The 25385-nt window shown below is 35.7% G+C and overlaps 1 protein-coding gene and 1 pseudogene across 1 annotated transcript; one reads left to right on the top strand and one right to left on the bottom strand.

Moving 5' to 3' along the window:
- Window positions 1-1241: 1241 nt before the first annotated feature.
- Window positions 1242-5976, bottom strand: LOC141586675 (cysteine proteinase mucunain-like). Its single transcript, XM_074407972.1, has 5 exons — window positions 5235-5976; window positions 2461-2696; window positions 2215-2353; window positions 1684-2129; window positions 1242-1597 (listed from the first exon to the last, which is right to left on the bottom strand). The coding sequence occupies exons 1-5, from the start codon at window positions 5716-5718 to the stop codon at window positions 1502-1504; spliced, it is 1401 nt and encodes a 466-aa protein (XP_074264073.1). The 5' UTR covers window positions 5719-5976; the 3' UTR covers window positions 1242-1501.
- Window positions 5977-9840: 3864 nt separating this feature from the next.
- LOC141587953 (isocitrate dehydrogenase [NADP], chloroplastic/mitochondrial-like) lies at window positions 9841-18732 on the top strand (annotated as a pseudogene).
- The last annotated feature ends 6653 nt before the right edge of the window (window positions 18733-25385 follow it).

Here is a 25385-nt window from a genome sequence, read left to right as displayed (position 1 = left end):
CCAAATTATTGTTAATCGGTATGCGGTGAAGACTAATGATTGATTATCAAACAATGTATTACAAAAAGCCCAACCCTTTATCTAAAACAAAACCCAATCTTTTAAACAACGCGGATTAACGACAATGTAACACTCTCTTCTTCCACATGCACTCAATAAAGATATCCCAATAAGAACTTAGCTGGATCAACAAGATCCAAACAAACCCTCATTCTTAAAACGTCACCCGATCAATCCGCAAAATTACAAAACTAAACACTTCTCTTTTTAGTCTCGTTGTTATTAAGCCAAATTTTATCCTATATATGGTAATACCATAAATGCCTATATACAAACACCGCAAATGCGTGATTGACAAAAAAACAGGCGATCTAATTCTTTCCCGACATACTCTTTTTCAAACATTAAAAATCAGAAATTTTTATTAAAATCAAGCGAAGATCTTCAAAAAATTTTAGTTAAGATTATATTAGATCGGTTTATCTCATAAAGAAGAGGTATAAATCGCTCTCAATTTTCGTTATATTTTTACAAAAGTTTTGATTTGTGATTTATGTTATTTCGAGGTTGTTGTTGTTGTTGTTGTTGTTGTTGTTGTTGTTGATGATTGTTATTGTTGTTGTGGTTGTTGTTGATTTTATTGATGATATGAAGAAACTATTAATTGATTTAGGGTTAATGTTTTGCTCAAATCGATTAATTGATTTAGGGTTAATGGAAGAAGAATTATATTGGAGAAAAAGTAACCAATCACCTCCTAATAAATGTGGGCTAGCTGGTCCAAACTGCGGGTCAAACGGGCCAAAATGCAGGCCACCACTTGGCCCAAACCCGGTCCAAAATTATGTTGAACCTTTTTTTTTTTTTGGTGTTTGGTCCCAAATAAAAGTTCCAAGCTGCGCAAAAAAAGCAGGTTGGGTTGTGCCGGACCAATGGACTTAGGCTATTTGATCATATCTAACTACGGCCTTGTTGACCAGGCCCTCTCTTAAATCAATGGCACCAATCCTTCGGTTAAAACAAACTTGGATAAGTTGGATTACTGAGCATGGGATAAAACTACGAGCACATTGTCACGCCCTGCCTAATTCAAGCATCACAAGGGTGACAGTGGTGCGCAACAAGCTTTAAACAAGTCCCGAGCAGCTCAAGCGAACTAGTGGGGATACTCTCTCTAACAATGTAGTGAGACTCGTTCTCAACAGACTCATGCATTTTTTGTATTCGAGTATACATAGACATTATAATAAGTTAAATTTATTCCGGAGTAGAATATTCAAATGTACTATAGGATTTTGTTTTTATGGAAGAACAAATGTTGGTAATTAATTTACAAGAATAGATTTGCATAAAGATTGGTACAAGTGATCATCTGCTCCTGAGTGCCTTGGCTGCAGCAGACCTTTGAATCATCAAATTGAAGAGAGTATACTATCATATCAATGGTACATCAGTGAAATGTCCTTCAAAAGCCCTTCGATCAGCTTCTGCATTGGTTTTCTTACGAACTGCTCTTTCCAGGGTTGTTCCTAATTATCCGGTGAGCCTTTGCTGGTGTACGCTTCAATGCCGGTATTTGAAATGGATTGTTCTTAGCCTGTGTGTATTCAATAAGATAATAACATCAGACATTTCAAATATAAGATAATAACATCAGACATTCAAATATTTAGCAATACTTACCATTGAGCAAGTGCCAGCATAGATATTGCAGACGGGGTAATCATGAGGGCAACAACTTTCATTATCCTCGCAGCAGGAAGCTGCTTCGAGAGGGCAACAGCCCCACTCAAAGCAGTAGCTACCAAACTCGAACACACAACAGCAGGTGGTGTGGTCAGGACAAGAGTAGTAGTCATCACAGATGCTTGGGGGTACAACTGGTGACGGAGGAGATGGGCCTGGGTTCGGTGGGTTCTCGCCTGTCTTGGTTGGGTAAGATGCTTCCATTGCAATTCCACATAAGCCACTAGATTTGGTGTTGCGTTGCATCCTGATGTAACCTCTCTCACCCCAGCTTAAGCCCCATGAATTTTTGACGATCCAGTAGTCTAGCCCATCCTCGGATCCATATCCAACAGCTGTCACTCCATGATCTAGTGTTGTTCCACATGTTCCGTGAATATACCCTATGTGACATTAAAATATACTGTACTACTTTAATACTGCTAAAAAAACAGAATTATAACTTGTTCCTCGAAAAGAAATTCATACCGAATGATAGTGTTGAAAACCTTCCGCTACCTTCAACAACAGAAACACTGACAGGCTGATTTGCCACGGCCTTCTGTAAGGACTTCTCATTTGCAGGAACATCCTCATAGCCATCTATTGTGACCACCTTTGCGTTTTTCTACACGAGACAGAGATTAAACTAGTCAGTCTACCGTAAGTCATTTCTAGTAACTCATTTTCGGACAAACGTCACAAAGGAAACGCATGCAGTGTTAAATACAGTACCCTGTAAGTATCGCATCTGCCATCCCTGCCCGTGTAGGGATAATCTTCCTCAGAATCAATGCCGCCATTTTTGATGATGAATTCAAAGGCGTAGTCCATGAGACCGCCATTGCAACCTTCATTGTAGGAGGTGTCACACTCAACCAGCTCTTGCTCTGATAGTGAGATAAGGTCACCAGTAACAATCTGGTTTATGCCTTCTACCCCGGCTATGGCTGCAAATGCCCAGCAGCTCCCTGAAATATCCAGACTTAGTTAGCTGCAATGTACTGTATAGGGTCCGATTGTCCTGATGATTTGGTATGGCAACTTAACCTTGCAGCTTATGCAAGTAACTGTTACATCTTACATGGGTCCGTCTCAATAATTGTTTACATTTTGATTAAATCCTCTAACAATGAATATAAAAAGATTAAGATGATGACTGAAACTGAAAGAGTATATTCCAAGCAAAAAGGGAGAGCTTTTTTCGATCAAAGTTAAGCATTATTACTAATCATCGCTAGGTGCATAACATTGTGATTGGTTCCATACTTTGATTGAAGAGCTGGCGGCTATGGGGTTACTTAGGTTAGTCTCGCCGTATTTTTTTTTTGGTATAGTTTGAGATGATTTTGTAAAAACCAAAAATATTGGTTTATTATTGTTTAGATCTTTTGGACTGGAATTGCCTGAACTCAATTAGGGATGGCAATTATGTCTAATGCGAACGACCGACCGAAGAAAAAACCGATCCAAATCCAACTCTTAATAACCCATATCTGATCCACTATTTAAAAACACATATCCAAATCCACTATCGCAAAACCCGAACCAAATCCAAAGTCGATCCATTCGTACCCGTACCAACCCGATCAATCAAATATTTTTGAAAATTTAGACTTTATTATATTTGAAATTTCAATTTTGTCATATAAAATGATTTTTTTATATAGTCAAATCAAGTTTTGGATCGGATTTTGGATTATATCGTGGATCAAGTATGGATTTTGCGGATATGGATTTGGAAAAAGTGTAATGGATTCGGTATGGATTTTGAAATTTTGGATATGGATCGGGTTTGGATATGGATCGATAATCGCTAAGATAATGGATCGGGTTTGGATTTTGAAAAAACCGATCTAACCCGATCCATTGCCATCCCTAAACTCAATGAAGTTAAAATAAACGAAATGAAATTTAACTAAAATCAAAATGGTAAAATTAGGATTCGAAAAACATAAGCTGAGAAAATTTAAATGGGTATTCTTGAAAGAGTTCACGAAGGTTGGATTATCTTATTAATAATATAAACTTTGCCATTTTTGTAAAAATCTCCGCCCCAAAGTAAATACATACAAAGTTTTGTATTCTATATATAGGAGTACTTTTTTATCCAGCACGGCATAAATTTTGCGTCCTACAAATGAAATGATGCACCGATTTTGGCATTTTGATATCATCATACAGATTTACCTGTATACATTATACAATTATACAAACATACCCTAAACACAAATACTCAATTATTAATGATTCTTTAAATTATACTACGTACACAATGAGCTAAAATTTAGGGCACCTTAGAATAGGAGTAATTATTAAGGGGTAATAAGAGACAAAAATATGAAAAATGGGAGGAGATTAGTGCTTTGTGGTGGTTGTGGAGGGTGGAAAGAGGAGGTGAGGGAGGAACTATTACCTCTATATGGAGGTAATAATTACTTGGAGGGGGGGTTGGGTAACAATTACTCACTAATGGAGAGACTATTACACTATATTTTAAATTTCTATCCATTTTTATCTCCAACTCTCATCCATTCCTCCATTTTAGTTTATTTTAACTCTATTACTTTTCCTTAATAATTACTCACATCCCAAACAAAGTTCTTTATGGAGGTGGACCTAATATTACATCAAAAAAAAAACTAAAAACATGTCCAAGGAAGTTGAAAAAACATGCACCATCAGTCACCACTCACTATAATATTAAATGGCCGCCATACGTGGGTTATTGTGGGTAGACACTGATGGTGATATTGTTATAATAGAGGTGGACCTAATATACAATAATTCGACTATCTGCCCAATAGTAATTTTGTAGTATCTTCAAATTTTGGGCCACTGGAAGATTCAAACCAACAATAAAAATATCTCTATAATCATATAAGTAATTACGTCTGTCAAATAAGTTTGATTTTAAAAGATAACCTTTAATAAAAGAAAAACTTAGTTTTCGAAGTAAATAGTAATCAAAACTTAACATTCGGCTACCAAGCAAAAATAAATGATCGATTGGATTTGGACCTCGGTTCAGAGAACCTTTCGAATCACGCAACAATTCAAATAAAACATTTTACTGTTATGCACTTATCGGATATTAGTATACGACGATTATATGTCTACAACCCATGTTATGTTGTTAGTTTAATGATTTTGGTAAATCAGTAATACTTGATGAATAGAAATAAAATTCCTACCAAAATAAATATAAGTGTAACTAAGCTAGAAGTGTACTTGGGTTAGTAAGTTAGTTGGGTAACTATGCAAGTGATGTGTTTAAGGAATCGGATTAGGGTCGTCTAATAGTGTATGGCTATTGATTATCATTAGGATGTTAAATCGAACATGACCAAGCTAAGGAAAAGAGAAATATCATAAAAAAGTTAGAGCTAATAACTTGCATATCGGAAAAACTAATAAATTGTGCATATGGATGGAAAACAGAATATAAAGAAATGATCGGGATAAGAACTAAAACGATATAACAGAGTAACACTAGCATATATACTTACCACAGCTTCCTTGATCTTTGACCTCAGCAACAGCACCCTTCTTTCGCCAATCAATACTCTCCGGCAAGGAATCACCATCCCGAAAAGCATACCGATCACTTTTGGCTCGACCCAACAGACTCTTAGGCCGTGGCCGGATTCCCAAGTACATGGACTTGTACTCCTCGTTTGTCAAATCCGCAAACCTGTTCAAACCAAGCTTGAAACTACGGTTCTCAGAATTACGTTGGTCGATATACCGTAGATTATCCTTAAATATACTAAACCGACGCTCTTTCTCCCCTAGACCGTTATAATTCTTGCCATGCTTTACTAGCCATGACTCGTACAATGACATAACTTCGTCATTGGTCCGAACATGACCACCAACATGTTGATCATTCGAATTGAGATCGTATGAGACTATTGACATATCTAAAGCTAAAGAAATTACTATAAATAACGATAACGATAATAATACTAATGTAACGTGAGACGAACCCATTTTACGAAATTTTTTAAAAGACAATGGGACTATTGTGAGTGTAAGTGTAGGGGGTGAGATTATTTATTTATAGATGAATGAATTTAAATATTTTGGTTAACCCAAAAAATATCTTGATCAAGATTGGATATGGTATGTAGATTTGTTTGGGTAAGGGACAAGGGGAGTGAATTCAATTGAAGATAGTGTTTTTGTAGTAGGTTGGAAATTTACGGAACTAAATGATAGGAGCTGGTTGGTCCATACGGTACACCTAAATTTGCATAATTTTGAGGAAGGGAGAACTACAAGTAGACATATAAACGAGTGGATAGTACTCTCCCATCAATGACCATTTGTTATGACCCGACGTACTACATAAACTACAAGTAACAGTTTGTTTGATAATCTCATATATCATTTCATTACGAAATTTCTTAGATAACGTATCAAAAAAAAAAACGAATTTTCTTAGATTTGTGTTGTTCGTCACCCTACTTTACTGCAAGTAAGGTTCGGGATTAGTACGCTATTGCGCCATGACTTCCAATAACCGTTGCCAAGAACGGGGTGAAAAGAAGCGTGATATAAACCGAAGTATTCCTCATATGAATAGAAAGGATAAATGTATTAGTACGAGGCGGCATTCGAATGTTCATGACATACCGCCATTAGATGAGAACACGAGTAATTAAATAGAGGTTTTACCAATTGTTACATTTGTATGTTCTCTTTGAAAGTTCAATGTATGACTACAACTTTTCACGCTTCCGTCATAATGCCCTCGTCTAATACATCATAGATTTCACCCTTTATTTTACTAACACTTACGATACATTAACAAGGGTTTTCACAACCACCTTTGTATATTACACTCTAATTAACCATCTTTAACTACATCATCATTCCACCAACAAGTTAAAGTACTCATAATAATTTATCTCCATTATTATAACCACACAACTAATTAAAGTCAAAAAATTATTAAAATGCTAAGTAACTAAATTAATCAATTTCTAACTAAATAATATATCCCTTGATTTTTAGCATATGTATGAAGTATTTGACCAGGATAATTGAATTGTTGGAAATGCTAGAGTACTTTGTCCCAACTCCCACATTGATAAAATAAGTAACTTTCTTGTGTTTATATACCAAGTGCCCCTTTTCTAGGTACTTGTTATTATGGAGGCTAGTATGTACTCTCCCTTGCTACCCGTCGCCATTCGCGCGTCGTAGAGTTGGGTCTATTTTGTTTTTATAACAAATAAAAAAATTCTCGTCTTGCACCGGGACTCTTTGAGTCTAGTGTAGTTTAGTACTGGAGACTTCCCCAACTTGTTACTTACAAATTGTTACTTACAAATTCAGTTTTGAAAATTGTTATGTCAATTTAATTCTCATCAAAAGTTGGTCTCTGATTTCTACTATAAATAAGACGATTTTCTGGCTTTTCAATCATCCAATTTTCACTCTACAAATTATACCTTCTCTCCTTGTTCCTTATAAAATCTGAGCAACAACTTTCGAGTTCCTACTCTTTCAATTGGGTGCAAATTGGAAGAGCTTTGTGTATACCTTGGAGAGCGTCGTTCTCAGTTGGACAGCACCGTGTTAAGGGCGATTAAGCTTCTAAGGCAATGGCTTCCATACCATAACGCAGTGAAGTTATTCTAATCCATTTTTAGTTCGTTTATTTTGCCCTTGAAGTAACTATTTTTCTAACAATATGCTACCTCAAGATGGCCTTTCCAAAGATCATTCTCATGCAAGAGTTTGAAATTGAATCATCTCATGTTGCCGATGATTTGCTTATGTTCTACAAAGGGAAAGCTCGGTCCATTATTCACCCGTGACTAAGATTGCTACTTATTCATTGAAAGATACAAAGCTAGACTTGTGATTAGAGGATTCACTCAAAAACATGGTATTGATTATTTCTCTACTTATTCACCTGTGACTAAGATTGCTACTATTCGTGTTTTGTTTGCTCTTGCATCTGCTCATAATCTGTTAGTTCACCAAATGGATGTAAAGACAGCTTTGTTAAATGGTGAATTGAATGAGGAAATTTATATGGAACAACCGCCTAGTTTTGTGGTACCAGGACAAGAGCACAAGGTATGTAAGCTTAAGAAATCTTTGTATGGACTTAAGGAAGCACCAAAGCAATGGTATGAGAAATTTCATAAGACTATTCTTAGTTTTGGGTTTATTGTTAACAGATCTGATGCATGTGTTTACACTAAAATGTTTGAGTCAGATTGTGTGATAATCTGCTTATATGTTGATGATATGTTAATTTTGGTACACATATTAATCACATAAATGATACTAAAAATTTCTTATCCTCTCATTTCGACATGAAAGATCTTGGTGAAGTAGATTGGGATTTGTGTTAAAGTTATAAGCAAATTAATGGTTTCACTTTATCATAATCACACTATGTAGAGAAAATTTTAAAGAAATTTAATTGTTTTGATGTATCGCCAGTAAGAACTCAATGATTAAAGATAAAAGGAAGATAAGTATATACCACGAAATGATGAAGTAGTTAGGACCTATACTTATCTTCCTTTTATCTTTTATCTTTAATCATCGGTAAAAGTGATGAAGTAGTGAGGAGATCGACAACGAAATGTGAGGGTTCCAAGCCATGAATGCCCTAACCGACGAACCAACACCTTCGATTGTGATCGTTTCTCAAACCTCACGATCAACCGCATCTTGATGCGTTAGGGGTTTTTCCCGGGCATGCCTCTTAACCCACTGAAAAGCACCTTGCCTCCCCCGAAGCAGACCAAGGTCCTCAACATCCCTTTCGGACCGGTTACGAGGCGATGAAGATATCAGAGATGGGTCTCCTACGAGGAAGCGTAAAAAAACAAGGAGTCATCCTCCGCCCATATCACTTGACCCTCAACGGATATTCGTCCTCGAAGGAGAGTATGAACTTTACAACGGTTTTCCTGAGCCCATCTACGACCCCGTAACAAAGTCAAGCATCCGGGTATAGAAGTCTTTCAAGACTGCTACCTCATCCCTGACAACAACACCAATGCTGCATCGATCAAGTCTGAATCGACCCCTTGCCTAGACGGGCAAGCTGTGAGCCTCCTTTTCGAGAAGAAAACATCAAGCACCTCAACTACGAGAACATCATAAACATTGCTCTCAAAGACAATTAGTTCGACCCTACTGCCTTGATCTTTGAAGCTAACCCAAAGAAAGCTATACAAAGCTGGAGGAAGACTTTTAAGTGGATCGATCGTCAAGACGACATTCTCAAGATCTGCGGCCCATGTTCAAGGAGGGAAGTGAAGACGAGACCGAGTATGAATCGATGACAAGTTTGAGTCGGAGTCTGTCTTAGGTTCTAACACTCCCGACATATTTTTCTTGGCGATACATCAAAGCAATTAATGAAGGCTTACCGAGTTGGGCGATGATCACTTGGCCTGCGGCCCCGAAGGGGGAGGTGACTTACATGGTCCATGTGGTGGTGCGGGAATACATACCCGGGGGACTTAACCCCCTCGTCATCCAAAAAAAAAAAAAAAAAAAAAAAATTAATGAAGGCTTATTTACAAGTGGTCATATCTTTAAGAGTTTTTTGTCAAAAACTACCTAATATTTACCTCATTTTCATAAATACTACCTAAAGTTTTTAATTTTGCGAGAAACTACCTAAATTTTCTTGATTTTTGTTGAACACTACCATATTGAAAAATCCGATCAAATTAGACAAAATTCTAACTCGAAAACATTATTTTTGGCATTCAACATACATTATTTACTATACTTAACCACCGCCAATTGTTTAGACTAGCTACTAACACATTTATTTCAATTTTTTTATTACTACAATTTTGACTAGTTTGGCCGAGATTGTGGTTAATTTGGACAAAATTATGATTAATTTGATTGGCATTTTGACTTATTTGTCGGAATTTTAGTTAATTTGGAAAAAAATTGTCGAATTTGCTCATTAATTTCAATTTGGTAGTTTTTGACAAAAGTAAAAAAATATTAGGTAGTTCCTTGCAAAATTAAAAATTTTAGGTAGTATTTATGAAAATAAGGTAAATATTAGGTAGTTTTTTTAAAAAAACTTTATCTTTAATGTAAAATGGTTATAAAAATCATCATATTGTTTATAGACCAAAATTGAGCCGTCTGAAGTGATATAGCAAACCCCACCGAAAAACCCCTTTCATTCGGTGTGCTGACTTCCCGCCTCCTCTTCCACCCCTTCCTTGACCTCCAGGCTCCAACCTCCATTTCTCCAACGGTGTTCCGATACTCAGCAAAAATGCTGGGACTTCGAATAAGCGCCATGTCAAGCGCCACCACCATGCTTCATTCCGCAGCAACTCACACTTCTCCTTCCAACGCCACCAATCAATTCTTCCACAAACTCTCCTTCTCTCGTTCCCCTCGCTTCTCTCGCTTCAATTTCGCTTCGCTTCGTTGTTTTGCGGTTGCCGCGAACGCTCCTATTGAACGCATTAAAGTTCAAAACCCTATTGTTGAAATGGATGGTGATTTTCTCAACTTTCGCTCATTTTTTATGCTTATTTTTGAATTTTGTTGACTTTTTGATTGAATTCTTGTTTTTTGGGGAAATTTAGGTGATGAGATGACTAGAATCATATGGAAGATGATCAAAGATAAGGTATCTACTGTTTTATTTGCTCAAATATGCAGTAGTAGTTAAAAATTACTTCTGGAATTTGAGGCCAGTTAATGATGAACAGAATAACTTCGCAAAGTGTTGGAAATTTTGTCGAATATTTTACTCCCTCCATCTTTATCATTTTTTTACCTATTTTTCTTTTGTGCGGGGTATTCTAATCAAAGGTAAACAAATGATTGAGACGAAGTTCTATACTTCTATATGTTATATCATCTGAATATACTCATCATTTGGACCCCTTGAATACACTTAATTGTATAAGTAATACGGTATACCTATTGCATTTTGGGCAATTCTTACTTTAGTAGGTTTTAATTGCAAATGTTACAATTACGATTTAGGACGTACCACATCCTTTGCCTATCCCCTATCGTCGTTTTCCCGAAACTTTTTAGTAAGTTAATGGGTTAGTAATTTTGCACCACGATACACATTTTCTGTTTTTTGGTAAAACATTATGTCAAGAGCAAAATATATACCGAGTATAATTCAATTGATTGGATGAAATATTTATTTATGTTTTTTATTTAATTGATTTCTGTTGTTCATGTGTTGTGGTTTGTGAGCAGCTTATAATGCCGTTTGTGGACTTGGATATAAAGTATTACGACCTTGGAATACTTAATCGCGATGCAACAGACGATAAGGTTACGGTGGAAAGTGCTGAGGCAACACTTAAGTACGTGAAGTAGCATTATCAAGCTAGGTTTATTCATGTTCCTATTATTGTATGTTTGCATTTTCAATTTTGTATACACAAAGCTGACTTAGGCTTTCTACTCTTGTGTTTGTAGGTATAATGTCGCAGTGAAATGTGCTACCATAACTCCTGGTTAGTTCTTTCCCTTTTATTTTTCTTTATGATTTTTTTTCTTTCATTTTAGTTTTTTGTGGAATATTTTTTTTTCTCCGTCACGATGACAACAGTTAGTTATGAACAAAATTTCTATTATGCATTGGCTGGCGTGTTATGGATGTTGTAGAGTTTCTTCTCTCACACAGTCACTCTCTTTTTTTAGTTTCTGAAAATGGGAATATTTATGTTATTGTGTAGATGAAGTTCTAAATGTTCTATCCAAATAACAGCCATTAGATTATGTTTCGTTTTTTTGTGACTGGCACACTTTCTGATGATCCATTCAGTTGAATTTGCAATGACATCCGCGTGAGCATTAAAACACACTTTGTGACAACTCATCACTCCATGAGGTTTTATGTCGGCCAAACTGAGTATTGTAGGTGTCTAGATCCCTTGGGGCTTGGGCTGTTGCTAGATGCAATTTGGAGGTTGTGTATTTGGACATCCATGAGAAGTAGAAATCATGGCACTGAATGCTGGCAATTTGTATTGCGTGTCATGGCTTTGGCATGGAAGTGCTGAGCACCCTCTTTATGGTACCTGGTTTTGCTCATGCTTTATTAGATATGGTCTATTAGTATATATACCCGAAAACCCATTATTGGTTGTTGTTAAATTTAGGGTTTGGATATTTTTAATTGAGGGAATCAATGGGTGGTGGTCGGAAGGCGTCAGGTGTGAAAGGTGGCGCATGGGATGGGGGCGCGTGGGATGGGGGCGCGTGGAGGGTGGAGGGCGGCGTATGGAGAGGGAACATGACTTCTGAGAGTGGGGGTGGGGCAAGGCTGGGCCGAGGTTGGGTAGTCGTGGTATGACGGCGGTTGTGAAGGTTGACGGGGGTCGACGAAGTGGATGGGCGGTCAGGGTGACGAGGCGAGGCGAGGGTGAGGGTGAGGGTGAGGGTGGGGCTTCGTGGATGACGCGGTGGTCGCGTGTGTGGGGGAGGGGGAAGTGATTAACTTCGGAGGGTTGACGGATTACTGTTGTGGGGCCGGTTGGTGGCTGAGTGTGTGGCGGTTTGAGTTGTAGGGTTGGGTTGGAAGATGGTGGATGGGGGACGTCTTTACTGTACATCTTCCTTTTTTCCAAAATGTACTCTACAACACTGTTTTGTGAATTTGTTTACGTTTTTTCTCCATGCTGTACCATATTGATGTTTGATTTTTTTTGTTTTTCTCAGTACAGTACCACAATATGTTTTAGTTTGATTTTGTTTTCCTAAATGCATTACACAGTATATTATTTTCCTGTTACAGTATTGTATTTGCCCTTGGATTACGCAGTACATAATATTAGTCTTGCAGTACATAATGGGAGGGAGAGAGATGATAGAGGAGAATAGGAGATGGGAGAGAAGAGACAAGGGAAAATGATGGAGGGGAAATGGTCAAAAGTGTACTTAGTGAGTAAAATGCGTACTACGAAGATCACACCCCTAAGTTATTGAAATCATGTAATTTGCATACACTTGAGTTAAGATTGTGCAACACTTATAATTTAGAGTGACTATTGATCTATTGGGTATAATTAATATTGTTTTTTGTTTGGTAGAGAAATGTTTTATGACCTAAAATTGGTTATCGCCTATTTCTTAGCAATTTTGTTCCTGATCGTCTATGATATATTGTGAAGAGATCTGAAGGTTGAATTTATACTGCTATGGCTTTCTAAGACACATCTTCTCTCTTGCATGCTACTATGATTTATTAGTTGTTGCTGCTATCACAATCGTTGCTGCGGCTTCAACTGATACTACGCTACCATCGTTAAATGTTTTGAAGTACTTTTGAATGAAAGCTAAATTAGTTATTGTACTATGGCGTATACTTCATGCTATTGTATTGTTTGATGGATCTGAGGTCTAACCTGTCTCTAACTTTCTGTCTTTGTCTTGAAATACTTTTACAGTCACCATTTATTTTAACAAGAAACCCTATTTATGGGGTGGGGGTTGGGAATAACATTTTGAAATCAAAGAAGATCCTATCTGATCAATATCTTTTTATGATTAGTATGCACTGTTCTGCAGATGAAACAAGAGTCAGCGAATTCGGATTAAAGTCAATGTGGAGAAGTCCCAACGGCACGATCAGGAACATATTAGATGGTCAGTAACTGTTTTTTTCCCTATTACAATCAATACAATGTACAGATGGAGAACAACTATGTCTGATTGTCTCTATTTAGACTGTTTTGTTTAATTAATTATTTATGGACCTCCCATATGACTTGTCAGCCAGTCAATAATATATGTGATTGTCTATGGTAAAATAGCTTGCTGATCTGCAACTCTGCTGGTGTTAACATGTTTATGCACCGATACAAGGTCTCAAACTGTCTCCTTGGTGTAACCTTTCTCTTACTTATGAAATTAACTAATGGCCCTGACCCTAGTTTAGTTGGCACTTTCTTTCTTCTGTCATGTGCCGTGCTTGTGATGGACAACTTGCTGATAGGATCAGTGGATCTTGGATTTTATTATTTTTTCTAAATCCATGACGCTCCAGTGGCTGTGACACTTGGTAAAACCAAAAATTTCATGACATCACTCTAGGTTTTTGCTGAGTGCTGACGCCGTTCAATATAAATTGAGCTTTGATAAGGCATGTCCAGAATTACTCTCCGTGTAAGAGTTAGGACAATATGGTTTCATCTGTAGATATGTCATAGTACAAAATACAAACTAGACCTCTGAACAATTGTGTGATATCAGCCTTTTGCTGTTAATTTAGAACATGCTGGATAACCTCCATACTTGAGCCAGCGAGATAACTTGAAAGTAGACGTTATCTAGGACCCCCTTTGTGTTCCATTACTATACCCATGTTGTTGAAATTCATTTCCTCTCTCTCCTGTTTGATAATTGCACCCTAATGAAACATAGTAACTCTACTTTTCTCTCTAATCCATCCTAATTCTTTCTTCTCGACCACCAATCCCTGTTTCCTATATCTAACCATTACTTTTGTCATCATGTCATTTAAGCTCTGAATTAGAGAAAGAACAATGTAGTTGGTGGATGAAAAGATTGGGGAAGACCAATGTCCTCCATAGTTGGAAACTTGGAAACGTTTGAAAAGGCAATAAATTACCTTTTTTCTTTGCCTTCATCTTCCGTCCCTTTTCGCTCTTACTCTCCAACATTTGTATCAAAACATCTCTCATGGTTTCAATGTGGTGAAGAGCATGATTGTTCATCCACCCACTTTTCTGTATTCCTAACTCTTTTCATTCTAAGCTATCATAACTAATTGGCTAGGAGATGGTGTACAATTTTGTGGAGAGACCTGCAATAATGGCATTGGAGGAAAGTTTGAAACTTATCTCGATGGCTTGCGCTGAGATTTGCAGAAGCAGTTTGCTGTCGTGTCGTAGTTTTGAAGTTAGGTAGTGCACTGAGTGGAGTCATGATATAGATTGATCAATTTGTTTGATTTTCTTATCAGCAAAAGTGGCAGGAAATGTAAATGCATTGTGCTTCACATTTTGTCTGAGTTGGTTAATCTGGACTCAAAGGACATAAGGATGATATAAGCAATAAGTCTATGTGGTCTCTTTTTAAAACCATTTAATAATACTTCCCCCAAGCTTTCGGCAATTCTGTCCCTCTATGGATTGATTGATTCTATGCTTACACAGTCATGAGGCTTCTAAACCTCTAACTCTCAAAGTTTCTTTGTTATTCACTCAATATGTTTTGGAGCCTAATGTAGTGTCCTTTTGTCATAGGATATCCCTAACCTCACATTTTTTTACGTTAGTCTTCATGAATTTCAAAAAAGGTATTGTGTTAGCCGTTAACCAAATTCAAGAGTAGTTTTCCTGAGATGTGATACTAGGGACACGCACACTTTTTAGTTATTTAGATGTGAGCAAATCATGATACAGGTCTGGTTGTTCTGTTGTTGATTTAGAGGTTTAGAATATTTTAAAAGACTCGTTTCTTTGTAACTTGCTTGCTTTCCTTTCTGCTATCATATTTTGTGGAATGAAAGGTATTTTTACTTAGCTTTCTCCACGGATCTTAAGGGCTTGGCAAATGATACCTGGAAAAACTCTGCCACATCTTTCCATGTTGAAAGTTTGAAACCAAAAGTCCGATTGTAATCTGTATTTCATTGTCTTCCATCTTTATATGTTTATTTTCATTGAGGTTGTTCATAAGGTCTTAAGTATTACATCTCTCTTGTAGGCAATTGTCTTCCGTGAACCGATTTTATTGTAAGAATATCTCCAAGACTAGTACCTGGTTTGTCTTCTCTCCCATTTCCCCATGTTTTCCAATGTATAACTGTATCAGGAACAAGTCACTATATCTTTCATTCCATTTTCCCAGGTTGGAAAAAGCCCCATCTGTATCGAAGACATGCTCCGGTGATCAATATCGTGCCACTGATGCAGTCATCAAAGGACCTGGAAAACTTAAAATGGTTTTGGTATGGAAACTATTAAAATCTACTGCACTCATTAGGCCTCTCTAATTTCCTTAATTTTGGGACTTGAAAGAAAGTAGACAACTCCATCTACAGATCTGGTCATAGTCCCTTACCAGGTCGTTATTAATCTCTTGCAGTCCCGGAAGATGGGGAAGAACCTTTGGAACTTAATGTCTATGACTTTAAGGGGCCAGGTGTTGCATTGGCGATGTATAATGTTGACTCGTCACGTGCCATTACTCTCTGAGGCAGTGACATTTTGCGCTCATCATTTGAAAATTGGAAATAAAGAATTCTAGTGATATTATTTATCCTGCTTGTTTTCTGTGATCTTTTATATATTTGTTTTTCAGTCCCAGTTCGAGCTTTTTGCTGACGCATCAATGTCATTGGCCTTGCTAAAAAAGTGGCCTCTTTATTTAAGTACCAAAAATACAATCCTTAAAAAGTATGATGGCAGGTAATAAGAAATCTAATTCATTTTCGATCTTGTATTAAAAAGTATTAGTAGTATATAGTTGATTTTCAATGAAAATTATTTTTGTGGGAAATTCAACTGTTACCACTGTTAAATATTACACCATACACACCATTGCCAGCCTTCAAAGCTCCACTCATGGGTTGTAATATCTCCCTTGAAATTCTTCTAATTCCACTGCAATTAATAATGTGTTCTCCGTGGAAGGGTTGTATGCGGTGGTTGTGAGGGAGGAGTGATGAGGAGGAAGATGAGTGGGAGGTTGGCGTTATTAATTGATTATGTAATGTTAAGCCGATGATAAAATTATGATTGTTGAAAGAAATTATAGATAATTGATGTTAAACTTAACGGAAATTTCTATCGAGGTCAAATGCTGGAATAAGTAGACAAGTAGTAACAGAATTTAAGTAAATGAGGGATATCCCGTAGAAATTGAAAAAGTTATAGGGGTACCGCGTAGAAATTTCCCTAAATCTTAAAACTAAAGCTTACATCTATGTGTTTGGGCAACAACAGGTTTAAAGACATATTTCAGGAAGTCTATGAAGCAAAGTGGAAAGCGAAATTTGAAGAACACTCAATCTGGTTTGTTTAAATATAGCCTGGATAATTTTGGTTGTTTGTCAGACATGTTCTGAAATTGATAGTCAATTTATGTAGGTATGAGCATCGGTTGATCGATGATATGGTTGCTTATGCTGTAAAAAGTGAAGGTGGATATGTTTGGGCTTGTAAAAACTATGATGGAGATGTCCAGAGTGATTTACTTGCACAAGGTAACTTTTTGACTGTCTGACAGACAATTGGAGAACTATTTTAACATACTTTCAGTTAAATATTGTTCTGTCTTATTTCATAAAAACTCAAAAAAAAAAAAAAAACTTGTTCAGTGCTTTCACTGACCATCTTCGTTTGTATGTTACATTTTAAGGATATAAATTTAGAACCAGAACTATTTGATCAATAAGGACTTTCACATAGTGTGGATTAAATGAATTCAGTTTCTGTTTCACACGCTTATAAAGATAACACTGTAGATGAGATTATATAAATTTAATTGGGTAGTAGCCAAAACAGATAACAATAGAATTAAGCGTTATATATGAGGATTTCGGTTTTCTATTTATGGTGGAGCCAAAGATTCCTTATTTTTTTGACTTTGGAGTATGATGGATTATTCTTCGTCTGCTATAATATACATATATGGGTTAAATAATATTGGCTTTGGGTTTGTTGGGCCAAAGTCACCATTTCGGTCAAGCTGGGTTCGGTTTAGATCATTATCACCCGAGGTCAAGTTTTGTGATAGGTTTGTTTCATGTCATTATCTAAGTCAATTTATATTTGTTATTTCATTGACTATTTTTGATATTGGTTCTGGAATTTCATGCATGAGCTATTGATAGGTTGAGTTAATATGTTGTTAACTTAAAACAATTACTAAATATCATTTGGATAATTATTAGGGTAAGCTAAATTATTGTTATTGATCTGGTTGGGTCAGTATTTGGTCACTGGTTACCTTGACCTTTGGTTAGATTCGGATTTTGTGGGAATATATTGTTGTATCAGTAGTCGGTTTGTCCTTGGGAAGAATCTTGTCGCTTTGGGTTAGCATATATTTGGTTTCTATGGGGTGATGTTAGATTTTGTCAGCCAGCTCTAGGAATAAAGCAAAGTTGCCCAGTGCAGTGTTTTTCTTACATAGTGAGGTAGCTATATTTCGATGCAATAGTCATTATGGGTCACCTGGAACTCTTTTTACGCGTACCAGGTCTATAGCATGTTTGGCCCATCCTAATGCACCATTGATTTGGAGAGCCTTTGATGGTTGATAATGTTTTGTTGCCTTTAAAGATTGCAAGTTCAAATTGGAAAGATCTCTTTGTAATTGATTTTCCTTGCAAGAACCGGGTGCTATGACCATTACGTATTGACAGAAGTTTTTCTTATTGTTTGCAGGTTTTGGCTCTCTAGGTTTAATGACATCTGTGCTGGTTTGTCAAATGTCTTAACATTTTCTTTGTCATTTTTGGTCTGCATGTTTTTATTGATAACCATCATTTTTGTACCCTAATGCACACAGCTGTCTTCTGATGGAAACGCGGAAGCAGGGGCTGCTCAGCAGGACCGTAATACGACACTTCCGCTTGCATCAGAAAGGGCAAAAGCAAGCACTAATAGTATTGCTTCTATATTTGCTTGACACGTGTCACAACACAGGTAATTTTGTCCTCTTACTGCTGTTGATGTTACTGGATTTGTGTGTTGAAGGGGGTTAGTTTCAGTTATATATCTTGCACTGCAAAATTACTCGGAGTATATTGTAAGGTAGATGTGTAGGAAAATGTGTCAAAAATACAACCATTTGCACAGTTAAAACTAGTCAAACAAATAATTTTGTTCATTCGTTATGCACTTATGTTCTCACACGGGTTTTGCTGACAATATACCAATACATTTTCTATCTTTTTACCAGAGCCAAGCTTGATGGAAATCAGAAAGTAAGATTTTGTTCAGAAAGTGAAACGCCTGCATTGAAACAGTGGAATCAGGAAGATGACTAAAGATCTGGCTGTTTTAGGTTCATGGGTCAAAGTGAGTAATCTTCTCTTGTAGGTTACTCCCTCTATTTCATTGGTTTTATCCACTACCTGCCATGGCACAAGATTTAAGGAAAACAATTTACAATACAAAGTAGTGAGATGGATAGGAGATTTGAAAGTGAGCACTTACTTGAGAGAGTTAGAAGGTATCAAAGAAACAGACTGAATAGGAAATTTAAAGATCAGAACAAAGTAGAGGCAGTACATTACTACCATGTGTTTGACCATCCTTTGCCTCCCTTGATTCTGAAAGTTTGGTGGTCGTCTTGACTCTTGAGGTGGCTACGTTGAGTTTTTGCTGGGATACATCACAGTTACAGATTATATTTTGATGTACTTGAAGACTAGGTGCTTGGACAAGTTTATGGCATTACTATTACCGTGTGAGGCGCTTATAAAAATTTGGGGTATTAGGAGCAAAACAACGATAAGTCAACATTGATAGATATAGTTTGTGTGTAAATGAGCTCTCGCTCATCTGACTGTAAGCCTCTCCAGAAAATTTGTGGACAAATCACCAAAATCAGCATTTTGAGCCTATCAACGCACCCTCAGTGAGTTAAATTCACTCAACAGCTTATTGCCAGGTAGAATGGTCTCTGTGAGTGACCAATTCATCTTACCTGCATAAATTTTCTTATGAGACGATCTGATGAGTATGCATTGACCCATATTATGGAGCAATTATTTCTTTAGTTTTAGTGTGTTAATGGGTATCTCGGTGAGTACTGTAGTTAATTATTAGTCGCATATAATATTAATACGCCTCAGGAGACCTATCATTTTATTAGACGTTAATTACTAGTTTGTCAGTATTAAACGCATTGCGTTTGTCTACCTGTGTCTATCATCTTGTGGCTGATGAGAGAATGGTACTTAAATACTGAAGAATTTATTGATGTTGTGGCTCAAAATCTTGAGGCTAAAATTGGTGTGACATCTCAGTAATTAGTTCCGACGTCAGTATCACTTCCAAAGATCACTTCAAATGTAATATTTGGGGATAAATAAATTACACAAATTATATTACACGTGTAGATTTAGTTGACTTTGTTTTTAGATTTGGGACAATATGTTGGATGAATGAGTTAATAAATTTTACATATCTCTTGACTGTACGAGTACAGGATTGAGTCTGCAGGTCTTCTGTACTTTTAACTTGGATTCTTAGTTTGTCCAATTTTAAGGGTGCAAGAGCCTGTACATAACTACATACTAATAGTGTCGTGCCTCGTCGCTCATGTCCTAATTTGGCATGGGTCAAGCCTGACTAGTTGATCCATTATGTTGTGTTTTGCCGCATGCGAATGGTGCCACAACTGTGTGTTTTCTGGATCATGGCTTCCCATATGCCACTAATCCGCAGGACGCGCTTTTCGCTACTGGGATTTTACTTTTCACATACGCTCTTTACCATACTACCTCTTTGTCATTTTTTTCATCACTCATCCAATTGATTTTTTTTCTTCCTTCATCCCATTCACCAACCCACCACCACCCTCGTTCACCAACACCGGCCAATTTTGAATAAATAAAAAATAAATTATTATAACTAATTGATAAAAAATCAAATTAAACTATCAATCATTGAATAAGATTAAAGACAAAACTAAAAGACAAAACTAAAAAAACAAGCAAACTAATTATTATTAGTATTATTTACAAAAGAACAAACTAATTATTAAAAAAAAAAAAAAAAAAGGAAAACTACAATACAACACAAGGGGAAGAAATACAGGAAACACATTTGACATCGACAAACTGACAAACCACCACACCACCATAGCCGACAATCCGACATCTGACAACCCACCACTGTCCCTGTCCAAGCAACCCGACTTCATCCTTATCGCACCACCGTCACCGCACCATTCCCTAGCCACCGTGACTTCCACCATAGCAACCACCCTAACCACCGTGCCTTGCACCACCCATAACCCTAATTAATAATAATTGCTTAGCATATTACTTTATAGTTAAAGTTAAACCTAATAATTCAATAAAACGTATTAATAATCGCTAATAAACAAAATTACTTCACTAATTGGAGAATTATAATCCATTGTTCAAGTTTTTAGAGTAATTAGATTCAATATTAGGGAGAGATGTACATATAAGTTAATTTGATTATCTTTAGGAGAGAGTAGGAGAAGGGGTATGCGATGGAAACTTTATGAAAAATGTATGTGAAAAGAGTAAAGTTCGTATGTGAAAAATAATTAGTAAAATATATCTCCTGAAACTCTAAACTTAGGTTCTCTTCTTTTCTGGGATAAATATGTTTGTGGAAACAATTTTTCTTACGGCTTTTTGTTTACACTGTGTCGTAAGAACACATTAAAAAGCCTAATTAGAAAAAACATTCATAAAGTTATTTTATTAATGATGGAAAGTACTTCGTATTATTTATACTTCAATTTCGATGATATATTTCCCGGGAATCTTTCTATAATTAGCTTCAGATCGTGCTGCCTTCTTATCATTGGTCATTACGTGACACATTATAAAACCCGTTTTTCTTATTTCCTATATGATGGGACAATAAGAAATAGGAAAAGAAAAAAAATGATCCAAACATAACTTTACTTAAATATAGGCCAACCTCTTGTATATCATCCGTTTCCACATTTTTTTGGTGCAATCAAATAAAGGAAATCTATGTGATACCTTTTTCTCAACTCAAAAATCTTTATCAAAACACAATTATAGTTTGTTTTTTGGGCTTTGTTTAATAATAAAAGCATAAGTAGACTTACTAGAGAGTAATTTAGACATGGGTCGGAGCCTACATAGCATATACATAAGCGGCAAGTATACGCAATCTAATCATGAGAATTGTCCACAGTCCTACTCTCACATGCAATGTTTCCAACTCAGTTTTTACATGGGGATTCAAGAATAAACATTGTGGAATGTTGGTGATAGATAGTTAAAGTGTTGCATACTTTTCAATTTCGGTAATTATCATGTAAGACGGTTTTATTGCATGAAAAAATAACTTATTTATTAAAAGATAGATTACTACAATATAATTCCGTTTATTCTATAATTTGGTTTACTCTTGTAGTTGTAAACTTAGGCCCCTGCTCTTTTGACGATTTATTTTTGAATTAATGGAATCAATTTATAAGAAATTTGAATTAACTTATAGGAGTTGAATCAACTAAAGTGAACTTATAGGGAGCTTAATCGAACTTATATTAACCGAATCAACTTATAAAAGTCGAACTAAACTTGTATGAGCTGAACTTATAGAAGTCAAACTGAACTTATAAAAATTTTACGATTTATATATATTAATTTTTTTACAACTACTACAATACATTATAATAAAAAATATATTACATATTACATTTTTTTTCTAACAATCTATTTCCATATTATCATCATACTCGTCACTTTCATCTTTATTTTCACTGAGATCATCGAATCCATCTTTTTTTTTTCTAACCATCTATTTTTTTTAAAGAATAATGTGTATAGGATAATTTTAATATTGGATTTTTTTGCATTGATTTTAATGAAAAGCGTACTATTTTTTTTTAATTCGTCGATATTAAAAAAACAGGTATGAATTTATAGTTAATATAAGTTGTATGAACTTGTCTAAACTGAACTTATGTTCTCAACTAACTTATAAACCGAACCGAATTTATAGGAGCTTTTAATCGAACCGAATTTATAGAATCGAACTAAACTGAATTTATAGAAACCAAATGAACTTAAAAGCATAAATCAATCAAAAACATAACGCCTTATATAGAGTATGTAGTTTTCAACCCCTAAAAAGCTAAAAGTCTTTAGTTTTTTTTTTTTGGGGATGGGGGGAGTAAAAAAAGCTTTTACATTTATTGATATTTGTTCATTTTTTTGTATGTAATTTATGTCCACTTTGTTTTGAACCCCATATTTATCATCAAGTTGTACTTGAGTGCTATTATCCATGATCTCACACTTGTAATATTTAAGTGCATTTGTAGTTTGTAAATCATAATTGAAATTATTATTGACATTATTGTAATTATATTTGAGGTATAGGGTTAGGTTAATTCACGATTCTACCTATTAAGTATGTGGATATTCACGTGGCTTTGAGTTGGCCTTTATTATTAATCATTTACTTCCTCCACTCATACTCTTTTATACTCAAAAGTCTTCTTAGACCATCCCTAACCTATAACCTATATTATTTCATCCATATCATTTATGACCTCTAGTCGTGTCTAATTACTCGTAGGAACATGAAATCGGATGAATGAGACGGTTTTTCAACATTTTTATTATCACAAATTTATCAAGACGACACTATTCGTCACAAATCAAGACGGATAAGATCCTCTCACAATACGCAGAACAAGACTATTATAGATACTCCGATCCATTTCCTTCCATTTGCCTTTATTATGAAGCGACACTATCCATTTCACTTAAATGACGGATAATATCCGCCATGCAAGACTTATTGTTTTATTATTAAGGAGTTACTTCTTTCATATCTTTGTTAGTAGTTTTCAGTGTAGTTATACTATGTCTCACATTAATTTTATGTGAGATGGTTTTTCTCGAGACTTATTCGATTACACCAATATCTTAAAAGTTTCGGTAAATCAAGTGATAAACGAAGTTAAATGTACGCAATTATTCTATTCTTATGAACTAAAATGAGATAATGGAACACCCTATGAATAATGCCACTGATATGAGAGGTTTATGACTATCCGCCTTCACTTGTGATGGATAGTCCGCCTTCAATAAATTCACAGAATGACCAAGACGCTACAAAGTACTTCGTACATGTCTTATGTTAGTTATACATTCTTGTTTAGACGGTAATATCCGCTCTAACTTAAAACGGATTAAATAGAATAGATAAGACAAAACTATAATGTCTAATGTCTAGGATTAAAATGTTTTTCTCATTTATCAAACAAGGGCTGTAAGGTGTTATTTAATTCATTTTAATATTAAAATGGATACATGGTTATTTTAAATGTCTGAAATGCTGAATGTACGTACAAGTGTACATTGGCTGATATATGCGCACATGAAATGAGGGATATTTGGTACCTTGTCTTCTCCATCTTAGGGAGGGTCCCACTCCCACATAGAGGGGTAGAAATGTAAATTGAGTAGGGAAAACAGAGCACTGAACACATGGTCATGTAGGAAAGTGGCGTAAAGCTGAGCTGTAGGAAAATGCCGTTGGCAGTGCCACTTTCACACTTTGCCACTAACTTACAACCCAACATATACTCTTTTAACCCCAATGTCCTTTTCTCCTCTATATATCCTTTTTATTAAAACACAAATTCTCATTGAAGACATGACATATCCGTCACAAGCTGAAGACGGATACTATTTTACCTCACAATGTACCCACTTTTTCTCTCTCTGCAACACTATTCATGTGGTCCCCTTTCTCCACTAACCCATTTTGTTACCATTTTATCTCACAAAATATCCGTCACAAATTAGCAGAACTCCGTCATGGGAGACCAATTGTTATTTTTAAGGCTACAAAATACTCCCTACTCATGTGAATTTCCCATACATTGAAAATAACATAAAATACAAGTAACAACGAGCTAAAAATAGGAGTATAAGAGCAAGTCAATGGTAGTTAGTTCAACTAGTTTTTACTTCGCTTATCACATCACATTTTAAGCTAGTTTATTTTTGAGCTACTAATTCATTTGATGGTTTAATAAAAGTTTAACTAGCTTGACTTATATGTTAATTAAGCAAACTAATTTCTATTGGTTGAATTTTGTGGTAGGGTCATTTAAGCTACTAGCAATTAATTTTTGGGTTCTTGGTTTAAGTTTTACCCTATACGTCTTGTCCAATGGTTTTAGCCACTCACACAATTTTAAAAATTATGAAAGTTCCTGCCCAAACCATCAACTCGCTTCTAATAAACCAATTTATGTAACTTATATGTGGACTATGAGAGTGGATGAGTATAAACAAGATGAAAGCTACTTGATACTCCCTTCATTCTGTTCACTTGTTTGTCTTTGGGTTTAACACAAAGATCGAGAAAAAAAGGAGAAAGCCAAGTACGTGTCAACTAAAAACATTCCTTAAATAGAAAGACAAATAATTGATGGAGACACCCCAAAATAGAGTAGGCAAACAAATAACCGGAACAGAGGGAGTACAAATTAGGGTGTTTTGGTCTTTCTACACTACTAGAAACAAGCGACTTACCGTACAAGAAACATTCGATTGGTAATGGTAATGAGACTCATCGATCGATTTTCGTCGGTAAATAAAAAGTGTTTGGTAAATTACCGACCGAAAGCATGTCCGTAGGTAAACAAGACTAACAATCGGTTAACATAAATCATGTAGGCTTGAATCCACCAACACGGTAAAAGACTTAAGGATAGAAAAATATGAAAACCAAAAGTAAAGCAACAAAATAGATTTGTAAAATAATAGGTTTTCTTAATAAAAGATGGTAAAAAAAAAAGTAAGTAAAGTCTCAAATTACATCTTTAACGTGATTTTTCTCTCCACAATGAGCCCTCACCATATTTTTACAAATACCTAAAATATTTACATCATTTTCAATCCCCCTTATAAGTATATGTTTATTTGTTTCGGT

Source organism: Silene latifolia, chromosome 6, assembly GCF_048544455.1.
Source record: "Silene latifolia isolate original U9 population chromosome 6, ASM4854445v1, whole genome shotgun sequence".
NCBI lineage: Eukaryota > Viridiplantae > Streptophyta > Magnoliopsida > Caryophyllales > Caryophyllaceae > Silene > Silene latifolia.
This window is presented reverse-complemented; position numbering and strand designations above follow the sequence as displayed.